Source organism: Archocentrus centrarchus, chromosome 23 (assembly GCF_007364275.1).
Source record: "Archocentrus centrarchus isolate MPI-CPG fArcCen1 chromosome 23, fArcCen1, whole genome shotgun sequence".
Lineage (NCBI taxonomy): Eukaryota > Metazoa > Chordata > Actinopteri > Cichliformes > Cichlidae > Archocentrus > Archocentrus centrarchus.
The window spans coordinates 8,111,816-8,128,027 of record NC_044368.1 but is presented as its reverse complement, the minus strand read 5'-3'; the positions used below and the strand labels follow the sequence as shown (position 1 = coordinate 8,128,027).

The window sequence follows — 16,212 nt, the reverse complement described above, 5'->3', positions numbered from 1 at the left end:
GCCCCTGTTCCTCCTACTTTCTCTGTCTGTGTATGAACCCTGCTGCTTTCAAGCACTAGACAATGCACACAGTAGACTATACACAACAACCTATTAGTTTGTTACATTTTCTGCAGCTCCAAAAACCAGCCACCTGCAAGAGTACTGCCTGCCCTTAGGCTTGATTTATGTCAGTGGGTATGTATAAAATTGCCTGAAAATATGGTAACATGTTGAGCTTGACCTCAGCTTTAGATCTATTTAGTTAGTTGCTCTTGTACATTTTGATTCCTTAGCACAAAGTGAGAGAAGATAAAACTCTTGCTGTTATTATATAATTGACTGCTATGTTTTCAGTTTTATACAAAAAAGATTAGGGTTAGGGATAATCTCAAGGCTTCTGCAGCACCTTGGAACTACAGGTCTGTTACCCATATACAACACTGCAATATAGTCACTAGAATTATAAAATTGTAAAAAAAAAATTTAAAAAAATCATAGTCTATAATGTAAAAAAAAAAAAGTTGCAGGAGGTGAAGACAGACAAATTCATGGTAGGAAATATTTTTAAAACAAAAAATATCACAATGGCACACATAAATGGCTTCAGTCAGACACTTGAACAGTAAACATTGCTGCTGTCTCTCATTAGCAACAAAAATGTTAGCAAGTCTAACAAAGTATTCATCCACACATATATGTATTACATGTATTTTAGTAAAAGGGATTTTTTTTTATGTGTTCTGGCCTTTCTTCTACATGTAAATGCAGTTTTAGGTCACTAAAAGCTTTTGAAAAAGGGTGAAGATTTACATGCAGACAAGGAAAGGAGGTTTTGTCTTGCAATGTCAAAGTTGTGCACCTTCATCTACTGTATTGATCTCATGACTGTGCGCCGTGATATTGTTTGTAAACTTCTGATTGATGAACACTTCTGTACGGTTAGGGTTATATCACCACATATTGCTTTGGCATGCTCTTGACAATGCTTTCTGCAGAGATATTTTTTCAAAATAAAAGAAGAAAATCCCCATTTTAAAAAAATACCCATGCAGGGTTCTAGCCAGCGGTTGATTGCCTGGTGCTGCGCCATGCTGAGGCTGTCTTGCATCGGGCTGAGAATTTCATTGTTTTGCTACTGGAACTCTTTGCTATCATTGCAATTAGCAAGTGAGCACACACCCCGCACACTCCATCCTGTTGCTGATACCAGACTGATTAACCTCATCCATTATACTGTGCTCAATTTTGACAGTTTTCGTACTACTTATAAAAGCAGTTGTGCTTTCATTCTGTTAGGCGCAGTTTACACAAGAAGATTTTCAGGAAACGGTGTTGTTTTACCGTTTTCCTTTTTTGAAAAGTAACACATTCAGACGGAAACCTTTCAAAAACGATCTCCATTTACACGAAAACTCAAGACATTGAAAACGCTGTAGTTTCCATTGCCAGGCCACAAGTTGGCAGTGTGGATACAGGAGTTGCAACCATAGTGTGCATGTGCCAGTACCCCCGTTTTCAAAAAGTAGTGTTTCCAGAGACCGGAGCATCTGGAACCGTTTTCACGCTGTTCTCGTGTAAACGGGAGGCCGACACGCATCATGCGTGGGCCTTAGACTATTCTACTTGTCATGTGATTTATTTCTCTCACCTTTAACTGACTGTAAATGAGTTCACAAGAACATCCTAAACCTCGATGATGCCACAGTGGTGTCAGGGTCATCTTTGGTCAGAAAGCTGAAAGTGTGGGGTTTAACAGATGTAAGTATTTAGGAGCCAGGGAGAGTACAACAAAGGATGCTACTGAATTGTGTGATAGAAAATGTAGGATACTGGAGACTGACACTGCAGACATTAGGCCTACTTATAGCTTCGTTAAACAGTTTCAACTGGAAAGGCGGATCTGTGGCTGAGCTGAGGAAGCCAAAGTCATCCTACGTCAGGCAAGGCCCACTGTAGCCAAAAGAGAACAGCAGATGTGGGCCAAACATTCATTTCTGTCTTGGTTTTTGGCAACTTACCACATTCAAACTGTCACACAGTGAACCTAGAGCTTTTACTGCCCCTTTGAAATTGCACACTTGGCTTTATTGATGATCTCCTCTTGGCAAAGCACTCAATGTAAGTGTCTCACTCAAGGAGGTGAGGGAAGGTAACAAGGATGGACAAAGGGAAGTCAGGTGAGGACAAGTTAACTCACAGGGGACGGTGCGGAGGTAGAGGTTGTCCCGGATGATCTGCTGCAGCTCGTGGTCCACTGAGCCTTTCTGGAAACGCAGGTTGAGGTAGTGGCGCAGGTCCTTGTCTATCACGCCCCCTGGAGGTTCACAAAAGTCAAGAATAAATAATAAAAAGCATCAAATACAAATAAATGCAATTACTCTAATACTCATACCAAATTTCGTTCCAGTAGAGTTATAAAAAGAAAGAGCCTAATCAGCCTTTGATCAGAAATGGGGACAGCTGGATGTTTGTGAAGCAAGAAAATTTGCTTGCCTCACACTGCTTTTTTTTCTTCTTTTGTGCATTTTGAAACTTCAACAGCAAGCAGAGGAAGATTCAAACACTGCAGCATCAAATGACCCAGAATCTCTCAAGACCACAGTAAACAATTTCAGTTCACTAAAATCATAAAAACAAATAGCCAACACTAATGAATACACTTTGCACTCACAGATCCAGCAGCTGTCAAGCGCAGCCACGGATTGGTGGAGGTGTTAATTGGAGCTGTGGCCAAACACGTGTGGAGAAATGTCTACACATAAATCAACCACCGACTCCCCCAGGGGCTGTTTTTACTTCCTTCACCTGAGTTGCCTCCACCTTCTTTTCTTTTCTTTTCTCTCTGTCCCTCCAGCAATCCCAGTTCTGTGAATGGAATTGCAGCTTGCTGGCTCAGCAGGACAGAGGGGGTTAAAAAGTGATGGTGGGACCAGAGAGAAATGGAGGTAAGGGATAAGCGAGATGGAAGGCAAGGGCAAATCCTGTGAGGGAGCAGAAAGTGGCAAAATAAAACAAGCTTCACCTCCACCCCCTCTTCCTCCAACAAATACTCTATCCATCTACTCTGCCACACACCCATATAATCACATTTGAAATGGAGGCTAGGCAGGACGGCTAAGTGGAGGAGGGGGAATGGTCGGCTGATGTTACTTAAGGGATTCCTCATGGTGTCGCTTTAACCAACACACTTGTCATATTTGTTACTCCTCTGCACAGAAGTAAAGAAGTAGAGAGGCAGACGGAGTGGATTTGTCTAACCTTCAACATCCTGTTTGAAGCAGCAACTTGGCACAGTTCCACATACCACTTAGCTGCCCCCTTCTTTTTCCCTGTGTGATCCTGAGGCAATGACATCCATGCATGATATGCTGGAGAGCACACATATCAACAGTACACGGGTGCATCCAAACAATCGGCTGTAAACGCGCTCAGAGGTAGGTGAAACTGCAGGAAATATAATGAGTGGCACATTAATTCAAGAATAACCTAGTTTGGAAGTTTTCTGTCATACTGGGGATCAATTATTCAGCACATTCTGGTTCTTCACTTCTGTGTTCACACAATACACACACACACAAACACACATCAGCGTGCATAAATCCTGAACTATTTCATGCAGTGTTGCATTATAATCATGCAAACCTGAAATACAGAGACCGGCTCCATCTGAGTCTCTGTCAAAGGTGTGGAGCAGTGCAACCAGCCAATTTACATTTGCATGAGAAAAGAAGGCAAGCCAGTGAATCTGCATACTGAAAAGGTGAGCACACACACACACAGAAAATGCACAAAATTTAAAACAATGAATGGCACCTCTTGCGCAGGCAGCGGTTGTGCATCCACTACAGAGAGTCACAGTCCTCTTTCCACAGGTTTTGTGATGCAAATAATCTCCACTGGAGGTAATCTTGCGCTAGATCTCTCCCGCTGGAATCCCCCCCCCCAAACAGTACTGTCCTGTCCCTCAGGTCCTCAACTCTGTCTCTGTTTGCCCAATCCAGCAACTGCCAGTCAGCCCGCGAGCTGAATCACCTCTCTCTGCACTCCATAGAAGAGAGATGAAACGGGAGAGCGCGGCAGAATGAGTGGTTGAGAAACACTGAGGCAAAGAGAGAGTGTGTGTGAGAGACGGTGGTAAAGAGAAGGGGAAGGGAAGTGTGTGTGTGTGTGTGTGTGTGTGAGTGTATATGTGTGTGTGTGTGTGTGTGTGTGTGTATGCAAGAGAGTGTGATGCTGCGAGTGAGGGAGAGCGACTGCTGAAGCACAGCTCTGGCTGTAGGGACCTATCACAATGAAATCCCTGGTTCCCTTCAGATTCACAGGTCCTACAACGCCCCCCATCTGCTGCACAGTGCACTACATGGGTTTTATATGCCTATTACTGATTAAAAGCAATCCTCTGCCATATCGCCTTCCTTGGCTTATAGCATCCAGATGGCTTGGAAATGACCAGTCATCCACTGTCAGTAACCGTGTGGTGAAACTAAATAATATGTGTCAGCCAAGCACAGCGCTGTCACACTCCCACAGAACAGTATTCCTACTAATTAATTTACTGTTTGTTTACTCTGTGTTTAGAAACCAATATCAATTTTTGATTTCTGGTCACGTCATACTTGCCATCTTGGCAATGACATTTATTCTCTAATGTTTCAAAATCAATCCTTCTAAAGCTTTACATAGCACTGAGATTTTTCAGTTTGAAAAGCAAACCATAATACAAATCCTAATTCCCCTCAGCCTGAACAGACTAATAACACATTTCTAAAACTTAAAATACTATTAGCTAAAGCAGCTAAAAAAAAAGGGCTTCTTAGTGGTTTATCACTAAGAAAGACAAGAAATGCATAATTTTTTTTTCATGCGTTTCTTGAAGCAGAGCTGGATGTCTGGTTATGAGCCAGAGACTAAACAGCAGTTTTCAATGAAATAAGACAGCACATGAGTTTTAGGAGCACAACTGGGCGCAAGCTTGTTTTTTTTTGCCCCCCCCCCACATTCACAAGGTTGCACACTGTGAATTCATCTTTCAGGGTTAGGCTGTCAGAGCAGAGTTCTACTGCAATATCCTGAAGCGTTGGAGGTAGAACATTCATCCACCTAAACGGCATGCACCACCTAAATGGTGGTGCATGCCATTGTGCCATTACTGTGCCGTGCACAGGGAACTGAAAAATGCAGGAAATGTTTGGAACTTGCCAGATTTGGCTCCCTGTGACTTCATCCTCTTCTCTAAACTGAAATTCAAGTTGAAGGGTCACTGTTATGACTCAGTGGGGATCAAGCACACATGCAAATGGTATGAATGGGACTTTCAGGGTAAAAAATGGCAGCAATGCTGGAAGTAGCACTACCTTGATGGGGAAACAACCCAGGTATGTGTTTTTTTAGCCTTTATTTGACAGTTAGTAGAGAGTAGACAGGAAAGCAGGGAGAAAATGGGATAAAATATACCAGCAACTAAACCAGGTGTGGCTTTTGAGTTACTTGGGAAGATGTGAATCAGTTTATGATCACACTTTGCAGTTTAGCTATTGTTCCTAAAGAAATCAGACTCATTCAATTACTCCTGAAGTTGAATGATCTTATTATATATTTGTACTATTAAAACAGTTCAGCTATTCTGTTGGTCACCTAATCAACTATTTCTGTACTCTTCAGGTGACTCTTCAGGGGCAACCACTCTTGTTTCTACTCGATACAGCCCAATATTTGGCCACATATCCAAAAATAGATTCCGTGAGTATGTGCACATGCAAGAGTGCACAATGGTCCAAATCAAGCAGCAAGCTCCATGGTCAATGAGGTGTAAGAGGCTGAAGGAGGTCATTTAAACAGATGTGATGCAAAATTGTTCTTTCCTCTTAAGGTCATTCCTCATCAGTTTCTCCCACTCTGACAGAGATGTCATCATAACATCATGAAGCCGCCGATGGGGAGAGGTGAATGACAGTGAGGGAGCAGAAACAAGAGGGTGGGAGGGAGAGGCAAAAAATGACTGCAAATTGACAGTACCTCAGGAAAATCCACTTGCTGACGCATGATCAGCTTAACATGCAGTAAGCCTTCATGTCTGTTATGTAGCGATTGCTTCTCCTTTAACCTTGAGCAAATTTAACAAATGGCTCCATGCACACAGGACATGAAAAAGCATGTTAAGCACAATACAAAATGAAAAGAATCCTCCGTGCAGTTTAGGGAGCACTTCTGACATGTTTAGAACCAAAATCTGATTTTTTTTTTCATGACTGTTTCTAAAACAGATGGATGAAGGAAAATTGTTGTTCTGCAGAAGAAGAGAATTCCCTATTTAAGCTCAGCAGGTGTCATGTAAATCTCCTGGGAGACTGGGACAGAAAGAGAGAGAGAGAGAACAGCCTGTGGAGAGTCAAAAAACAAGAGAGCAGCTGGTTCCTCCAGGGGATCAAGGTGTTCTAACAGCTAACTGCCTCATACCTAGGCACAAACCAGTCAAGCTCACAAAGGAGTTCTGGCTACCATTGCAAGATATGAAGGTGGAGGAAAAGCTCTCAAGTGCAGCAGTCTCCTCTAAGAAGATGTCAGGTTTTAAATGTATGGCATATGTCCTTTCAGTTCATTTGCTTTCAACAATTTAAATTGGCCTTGCAATGAATTATTCATGGTTGACTGAGCTTGGTTTTCAGTTAGAAATAGATTGTTGACAAACTCTTTATGATACTAATTTTTTAAGGGAACATTAGTCAATTTACACACATGCTGATGAAAAAGTCTTTTATTAATCACTAACTTTTAACTTGTTTGATGAGAAGCTGATGAAATAAAGTCCCTGTCTTGTCAGAACAAAGATGTTAAATTTAGTAAACCAGGCACGTGAACTGTGTTGCCAGTCAACCATCTCCCCCTCCTTCTTCCACTCATTTTTAAGCCCATTTTAAGCCAAAAAAAAAAAAAAAAAAATGCACGCATTTGTTTTTACACTGGGCTGAGTTGAAAAAGTTGGTGTGCTGATAAATGAGGTCTAGTGGAAATAGCTCAAACATCTGCTCAATTTTTGATTCCACTGTAAATAAGAAAAAAATGCACATCCACCCATCAGTCAGCGTGGCCCTTCCATTTAATTTAAGCCTTAATAAACATTCAAATGGTGAGTTTCACCCCTGCTGTTATGAAGTGGTAAATTAGCTATAGAGACCAAACTATTTTTCTGAACCAGGCTTCAAACATGTTTGTTAATAGTTTTTGGCATGTCCACTAGAAGAAAAAAAAATCCTTGAGCCAAAAGATAGTGAGTAAGTAGAACTTGTAAAAATAAAGACAAGAAAATAAACCAAAACTTGACTGTATCATTAGTTTATGCAGATACATATTGATCTGAATACAAGCCCACATTATCATCTTAATAGACTAACTACATATATACATACTAGGGTTGGGCAGTTGCACAATATACTGCCTACTGGCAGAGTCTACTGTCATTTTTTGACTTTTGTTGGTTTTTTTTTTTTTGGTAATTTAGTCATCTCTCTCCTTGAGAATTCATCTCTGTAAATAATTAAAATGTAAAGTGCAGTTGCTGAATAGTAAGCACCATTGTGACCATAAAATCTTTAAAATCTTCTGCAGATGCCCAAGGATTTTTTTTTTTTGGCTCTGTCAAGAAAGGCACAGCATGGAAGATGTGCAAGCAGCCAGTCAGCTCGAAGTGCTGTCATCACAGCTTCAATGACACTATTTATCACACGCGCTCCAAGGGCATCCATGAGCAGGCACATATGTAGCATTATCACTCAGTGTGCACGCATGTGTTTGTGTGTGACTTGAAGTCAGAGAGAGCACCAGCAGACAGCTGTTTGGATAATCAGACTAATTAAACGATCAGGATGGGCTTAAAATCTTGCCAGTTTCACCAGACACACACTGTGCTCTGTTGATTAGTCTTCAATAGGAAAGCACGATGCCAACTCTGTGGTGAAGCGCTAGAATCCATAAACACCAACTGGCTTTCAGATGGAACTACATGCAAATACACACACAAAAAAATTATTTAAATAGTTCTGGGTCAACATTTTTGCTCCTACCATACAATTGGGTTTATATGAAAATAAACTGACAACTCTCCTTTCCTTCCTTTTTAATGTTTCAATTTATACTTACGGTAACAGGAACAAAGCACTGTTTTTACAGTTTTGAGCTCCTTAACCATCAGTCATCTACAGCTGCTGTTGTATGATGTTGATTTAAGACAGAATAGGAACAATCAGTTGTCCCATGATGCTTGAGTTGCATTAATTTAAAAAAAAAAAAAAAAGAACAAATTCAAAGAATCAAGGAAATATCAGGAATTTGTTCCTTTGTTCGAGCAGAATGTGTCGGGTCCAATTCAAGCAGGTGTCTACCTGTCCTGGGTTAATGACGGCCATTCATTTAATATGAGGAGCTCTACAGAGGTGTTATTGTGCAGATGGCTGAAGGCCTACAGAGTCTGCTAACTGGATGGTATACATTATCTTAAAGAAGAACAAACAACCACTCTTTAAGCCCCCATTGATGAGACTAACTTGTTTGCTGTACTACAGCATATTTTTGTTACGTTATGTTGTTTTGAATTGATTAGAAGGATTTCAGTCTGCTGTTAAAAAAAAGCCCTTGGAAATTGAAACTCAGGTGGGAAGTTTCAGACTAATCCATATTTTCACTTTTTTTTTTAGATGCCAGGCTACATATGATTTTGCTCTTGCAAAGAAAAAAAAATCCTCCCAGCAGCCATCAGGAGATCAAAGGTGGAAGTTGTGCAATGTTATTACAAAGCCACTAATTTTCATAAAGAGAAATTGTGGTGGATGAATAGATTCTAACTAAGCCAGTGATTTGGAACCTTTTTGGAAGGAATATGATAGCAGCATCGGGTATGATAACACTTAAAGATAAGTGGCATTTTATAGGAGGACAAATAGTCTTCCAAAACAGAAAAAAAAAAAAAAAACTAGGTAAGATCAGGATTTTGGAATCTAGTCATACAAGTGGGAAACAAATGTATACACATCAAAAACAAAAAACAAACACAGTAACTGTCTTACAAAGCATTCTGCTCATTTCCTGAAATTACAAGATGCCACCCTGCAATACAGCCCCGTAGTTTCACCAAGTCCCACGGGTGATTACACAGTATATCTTCCTTCCATTGCTTTATGTTGACCTACTCCAGCTCATCCACTTCCATGGAAATTCATGCAGCCCACCAGCTGCCTCCTTGTATGTGAGCATTTGTGTATGTTCCTGATGCACAGCATCTGTCTCTTGGCAGGGAAAGCCTGCAGCCAGATGCATAAAATTCTTGACAGATTCACTACATACAGTAAACAGAAATGTGCATACACATTCTTTTTGTCCAAATGTGGATACACGCTTTTTTTAAAAACAAATATCCAAAACGGCTAAATTTTACTCAAAAGAATCCTTTCGTTTCAGTATCTGCACCCATGAATGCAGATGATTCCTTAACTTATCACTTGCAAATAAAAATCACTGTTCGCATCACAAGTTAAACTTTGCAATATAGCAAGGAAATTTCAGTGAAAGTCAAGTCGGTATTTGCTGCAATCAATAATGAAATCACAAACAGAACAAAAACTACTGAATGAAAAAAGGAGCCACAAACATAATCATTTTAAAACAAAGCGACCTTGGCAGAGGTAAAAATAAAAAATACAATAACTGTCGGACTACAAATGCATCTGCAAGGTGCTCCAACAGCAACACAGCAACCATCACACATGATTATTACACACTGCCTCTGCTATTTGTAGCAATAATCTGTTAATTAATAGGAAGCCTGATAAAATTCAGACATACCGATTACTTACAACTTACCACGAAATTGGTACTTTAATCCTTTTTTTTAACAGCTTCCTCTTCAGTGTTTTTACATGTGTAACAATGATTGATGAACAGTACACTAATCAGCTGGATGAGCAAACTTCACTTCTCATAATACAAAATCATTTGGGATTAATTTGGTTTTAAACCAGATTAAACCAACAAGCTAAGGTGCCTTAATGAAGTAATCAGTGCAGCCTCCACACTAAGAAACAGGTGGGGATAAGGTGTTCACATCAGTATCCATTTACACTGTGAAGCGCTGTCTGATCAGTATTGCAGCATCTGAGCTGAGAGTATAGCCCGGTACACTTCAGAGTTTATCCTGCTACTTCTATCAGCATTAATATGAACAGCAAACACTTGTGGGACGATTCCACTGGCAGCCATGCATGCTCATGCCATAACGCTGCCTCCACGTCATGCAAATAATGTGGTATGCTTCAGATCACCCGGAGTGTCCAAAGATTTTTTTCAGAACTGTGCAGGTTCTTTTAGATGTTTTCTGGTAAAGTCTAATCTGGGCTTCCTGTTCTTGAGTGTAACCGGTGGTTTGCATCTTGCCGTAAACCCTCTGTATTTTCATTCATGAGAGTGTCTCTTTGACATTGATACGGCTACTTCCTTGAGAGCGTTCTTTTATGAGTTAGATATAGTGAAGCTCCTTCTCCTAACCACGGCAATAATTTCTGTGATAATCCACTTTAGTTGTCTTCTGTGGTTTCTCAGGCCTTTGGTGTTGCTAAGCCGGTCAGTGCATTCATTCTTTTTAAGAGTGAACCAATTTCTTGTTTTGGCCACTCCTTAAGTTTTAGTTGTCTCTCACACGTACTCCCACATAGTCAAACACATCTGGCAGCTATTTATAGCTATGAACATGTGATATTTGTGGTATAGCAATGCTGAACTAAACAGTTGGCTGAACTTCATTTAAACCTGATTTTGCATAAAAAGCATGTGATTACACAAGGCAAATTTTCTGCATGCATAAATTTTATTTGGTAAGGCTGTGATTTTAATGCATCAATCTGCTGTAGCATGTGTGACTGAAATCACAGCTGAATTGACATGCAGTGCTTGTTTGTGTTGTTTATATCCATCCATCCATCCATCCATCCATCCATCCATCCATCCTCTTTGGCCCAAAACATCAGGGTTTATGATAAATAAATACTCTATAAATACTACAATATTACACTGATTGACACTGGGGAAAAACACAAAGATACAGAACCTTAAAGGTGTTTTAGTTGACCATACTTTAATGGTCCATAGAAAAGCCAATGAATTCTAGTAGATTAATACACATTTGGCAGATTAAACTGACCACATATCAATAATGCTTCTACTGGCTGCTAGACTGAGCTCAATTTGGCAGCCCGCATTAACTTGACAGCCAGATTTACCCAAAAGCCACTGCCTGCTGCAAAACACTTAAGCACCTTGTTTTTGCTTCTTAGGCTTGTTTCACACCTTAAAGAGAAGCTGTGCATGAAAACAAAGAGCACACACAGAATGATTTTTGGGATATGGAGCCAAACTTTACAAGATTTCGGCCTATCCTCATATACTACACTTCTGGCTTACCATTTCTGTCTGTGAATCTGCTGTTTTTCCCTTTCACACTGTTGTTGACCGAGGGCTTCCCTGCGACTAGTCCAACTTCCCCAAACACTGACTTTTAGTGGGTCAGGGAAGCTTGAATTATCTCTTAGGCTCGTTTAAATTCCTGGATCGGATCCTTATCACTTACAACTACATCAGGTCAAGCTTGTAGCTGCCCCAATGTCTCCAGCAGTCTAAAAATGACTCACGTGTGGCCAGCTTAAAATGCATTAAACAGAATGAAACTTCAAAACCAGTCACAACCTGAACACAGCTCTGTAATGACTTTCACTTGTCACTTCTCTTTCTCCCTTCCTTTTAGTCCTCCTCTGCTGTTCTTTTCACCTTCTCCTCTTCCAGGCAATTTCTCTGTCTACCCCTTTTCTCTCTTCTCCGCTTTCTCCCTGGTTTCTATATTTGTAGAAGAAACATAATAACCCTCAAATGCAGTTGTTTATTTATTCATGAGTAAGGTCACTAGTTTCAAGAAGCAGCTAAAAGTCGTCGTTTGCCTCATTAAAATGTTGAAAGTTTGTTTAATGGGACTGGGAGAAATGTCCTGCCGTCACACATGATGAATGCTTTACGCTAAAAGGTTGTTCATTTCAGCACATGGCACATTAGTCTGGAACGTGGCTAAGAGGAGATAAAGGCCAATCAGAGCAGCATTTAAAACTGCAAAATGTCACACTAAAATAAAATAATTTCACAGGGGCAAAATAAATCTGTGTCAATATTTGGCACTGAGTTTGGTGAACTTTGATAGAAGATTTCATGGTAGTGACCAGTTATACATCAACTTAATAGTAATAGCTGTAATTAAAACAAGAGAAGAAGCTGTATTTCCTCATCGGTTCACCTTGTTTTTTTTTTATTATTCATTTTACTCAGTGTTGATGTACAGGGCTTTGTGCCTACTTGTATGTGAAAAGTGCTTTATAAAAAAATTAATTACACAGACAGACATATACAGTTTTCAGACGATAACTATAAATCTCTCAAAATGCTTTCTTCTGCTTCTTCTGCTGAATTTAGCTGTGGTTTCAAGAAGTTTCATTTTAAAAAGTGACCAAGAGGTGTTTGTTAGTAAAGCCCAACAAATTTATTAGCCTGGTCAATATATCAGCCAATATTAGCTATTTGACAATACATTGGAAATGGCATTTAAAACGGCCAGAATTAAACAAGTCAAAAAGAGACTTGTAACAATAAAACAAGATTATTTTCATATTATCTTAGTAAATAATTCTACATAACAATATTATGCAGGCTTGAAGGAGAAAAAAAATTATGGGCCGATATATCAGGTTTTTAAATCACCAAATATTGCTATTGGTATTGGTCTTAAAAACCCTATTATTAGCATGTTCCACCTGGCTAGCATGTTAATATTTTCATTACTGTATTAATTCACCAAATGCATGACAATCAGACAATATGGAAAAGATCAATTTAGGAAGCTAAGAAAGAGGGCACTGAGAGAGTTTAAGAGATATAAAAGAAATAAAATCAATAAAGGTTAAAATAATTTAGAAGTGTTAACGACCTGCACTTGGGGAGAAAGCGCAAATAGGTTGAGAACACTGAAGCTGCCCTTAAATGACAGTCAGGAGTGAGTGAAATGACCTCAAGTTAGTCAACTGAATGAATAGTTAATCACTGCTAAATATGCTAAAGCCAGAGTGTGCACAGCTCAGTAAAGAAGATGGTTTCCCCACGTAGTATGATGAGGATAATATATCTTTGGTCAAGACTGGCACCATTTGGTTGCCCTCATAAATATATTTATCTGAAATAAGCTTTGTCATCTGTAACACACTAATTTCACAGATTAGAGTAATAGCGTCCAATATTTGTATTAATTAGGCGACTGTAGCTGTAAAATAAGAATCCTCTGACTGATCTTATGGAGCCTCGAGGTACTGATTAGCGCCAAGAAGACGAGATGAAGAAATAAAGTAGCTAGAGAATTTTCTCCTTAGTGAGAGTAGCAAAGGCCTGGAAGGGAAGGGACCAGGAAAGATCAATATTTTGTTTCTTATTTGGACTTTCATTATAAAGCAGGACCCACATCGACTAATCAGTGGTTTGGTCCTCCCATAATAGACCCGTTCAAGTCTACTGAGCTATTTAGCAAAAAAAAAAAAAAAAAATCAATGAAGAGAACTGAAGGAGGGCTTAAGACAATATATTCTTCATGTTTTTGTTTTTCCTGAGTCAAACTGTGATTGTAATTTACACTGCAGTATATTGCATTTAGTAAATGAAAATACATTGTAATAAAAGGGTTGCGTCAAGCAAAATCACAGAGTTCATCCTTTGTTTATCAATGCTGATACACAAGAAAAAATAAATGAAATGATCACAAAATTATATTGGAAACATACCCTCAGGTTGACCAAATTTATTTATTAAAAGAGGAAACAAGGGCTAACGGTGAAATCTCTATCTGAACTGTCTGTTTTTTTTTAAACATACATCACAGATTAGACACAGGTCTCCAGCTCTCTGAAAACAAGGCATGAGTTGCAATGAGTTGGAGGGCAAATCTCACATTCAGCAACCCCACAACAGACTGGAGCCTTGTGGCCCTTAGCTTATGTAGCAGTACATTACCATGTCACTGTCATTGAGGTGTCTGGTGGTCCTGAGCGACAGCTTACTCAGCATGACTCCAACTTAAACTGCGTAAAACCAGTTTTTTGGTATTGATGGGTCACTAGGTAATAGCTAAGCTATAATGGTTACTACTGGGTTTTACTCCTACGCGCTGTCACTTATACAGCACAGTTCTCATTATACCTTGGTGGGGCCAGTTTAATTGAACTAACACAATCAGAGCCCAGAAGCGCTTCGGTCTGCAGAGCTTGGCAGTGCAGGTAATAGAAGCTGATGGAAGAAAGATTAAAAATATTGCTGCTGAATCACGCTTTGCATATCCCACATTCCCTGCTATGTTTATTTGTGCTGGCAGAGATGAATTATGGGAAATAATAAGGGGGCCGTGTAAGCAGCTCATGTAACTTTCTGAGAGCAAACAGAGCTGAGACGATATTCTATGTAAATGTTCCTTTAGCAAGTGTAATGGGGTAAAGTGGTCTATGTGCAAAGTGAGCTGTTGAATATTCCATTCAATTATGTTTTAATGAACTGTGACAATGTGAGGCTCAGAGGGGAAATGTCGGTGAAATATTTGTTGGATATTAAATAGGAGAAACTGTAGGAGGGCTGTACAAAGACGCACAGAGAAATTTTGGCTATTTGGCTTCGTACACACAACTGCAAACACCCCACAAGAGTTAAAATCAAGCCTTCGTCTCTTTTCTCTCTCGCTTTCTCTCTCTCAAACACACATATAGGTTTAAAGTGATTTACTAGGTCTTTCTCACTGACACAAACACGCACATGCACGTTTGTATCTGAGATTTATCGAATGCTAGCCCAGCCTGACCTACACAGTTACTGTAGCTTCAACACTCGCCTCCTCGTCACAACCTGCACTGTCAGAATAGTCGCCACACACAGCCAATCATGGCACACTTCAAAGGCCTTTTCGCCCAATTGCATTTGGCAGTTCAGCTCCAGATCACAGCTTACTGAGCAAAGTGGAGAACTGTTAACATCCCCCAGCAGAATGCCTTTTATGGATAAACCGATACATTGTAAGGAAAGGGAGCTGCACTGGGGAGTTCACAGACATACAAGTACAAGCAGCACATACACAAGCAACCAACACAAGTCAACACCCTCTGGATAAGACCATTTGGTGTGCAGTGGAGACTACAAGCTCAAGTAAGAGTAGATCATCTGAGGTAATCAAACTCCAAGAGGGGCCCCTGTCAGGTCAGATCTCAATAGGTTTTCAACAAGAATCCTCTACAGCTCTTCACTGTTGTACAGGGACCACTCAGCAAGCAGTATTTTAGATTTTGGTGTGCAGACGAAGTTTTAGGAGGGAAATGTGTTCCGAAGTCTGAATCCCTACAGTGTCTTATTAAGCACCCAGTATCTGGGACATGGTCCTGAAGAAAAGGTCATCTGCATACTTTGAAGATGCAGCATGCATATTAACTGCTTTACATTTGCATATGAATGAAGCTATGTTGAATTTTGGTCATAAGTTGACTCAAGATTTGTTTGAGACAAACTTGGACACTGTTTTTAGTAACATCATTGAATACAAAATCTTACTGCACCACTAAATATACTTGCACTTATAAACTTATAAAATTAATCTCAGCGCAGAGAGATATCGAGATGAGATTCTGCAACCAGTGGCAATCCCATATCTTCACAGTCTGGGACCAAACTTTATCCTCCAACATGACATTGCTCACTCCCACAGAGCAGGAGATTCTGGAGAGACTACCTCCAGAATTTGGGAAGTCCTGACCTTACTGTAACTCCACTGAACATTTGTGGGATCAGCCTGGGTGTACAGCTTGTGCCCGAGTGACAAACACAATCCCACTGCCTGACCTGTGACAAATGCTGGTTGGAGAATGGGATGCCATTCCACAGCAGTATGTGACCAAGCTGGTGACCAGCATGAGGAGGAGGTGCCAGGCTGTTGTGGCAGTGTATGGTTTCTTCCACATGTTACTGAGGCCCCTGGTTGTTAAATGAATAAATTGTCAGTATGTCTTGTTTCTTCAGACTTCAATTATCCAATCCAATAAATGACACCTAACGAGTCAATGGCAGGAAGACCTGTATGGCACTGGCAGAAATTTGCCAAGTTTTTCATGGGCACAACCCACATACTCA

General features: G+C 40.1%; 1 protein-coding gene across 6 annotated transcripts in view; it reads right to left on the bottom strand.

Annotated features, from left to right (window-relative positions):
• The window catches only part of magi2a (membrane associated guanylate kinase, WW and PDZ domain containing 2a), a 276,525-nt gene that overhangs the window by 194,474 nt on the left and 65,839 nt on the right, over positions 1–16,212 (bottom strand). For all 6 annotated transcript variants that reach the window (XM_030719783.1, XM_030719785.1, XM_030719786.1 and 3 more), the window contains exon 2: positions 2,180–2,296. In XM_030719783.1, the coding sequence (XP_030575643.1) occupies positions 2,180–2,296 (117 nt within the window). The remainder of the gene's footprint in view (positions 1–2,179; positions 2,297–16,212) is intronic.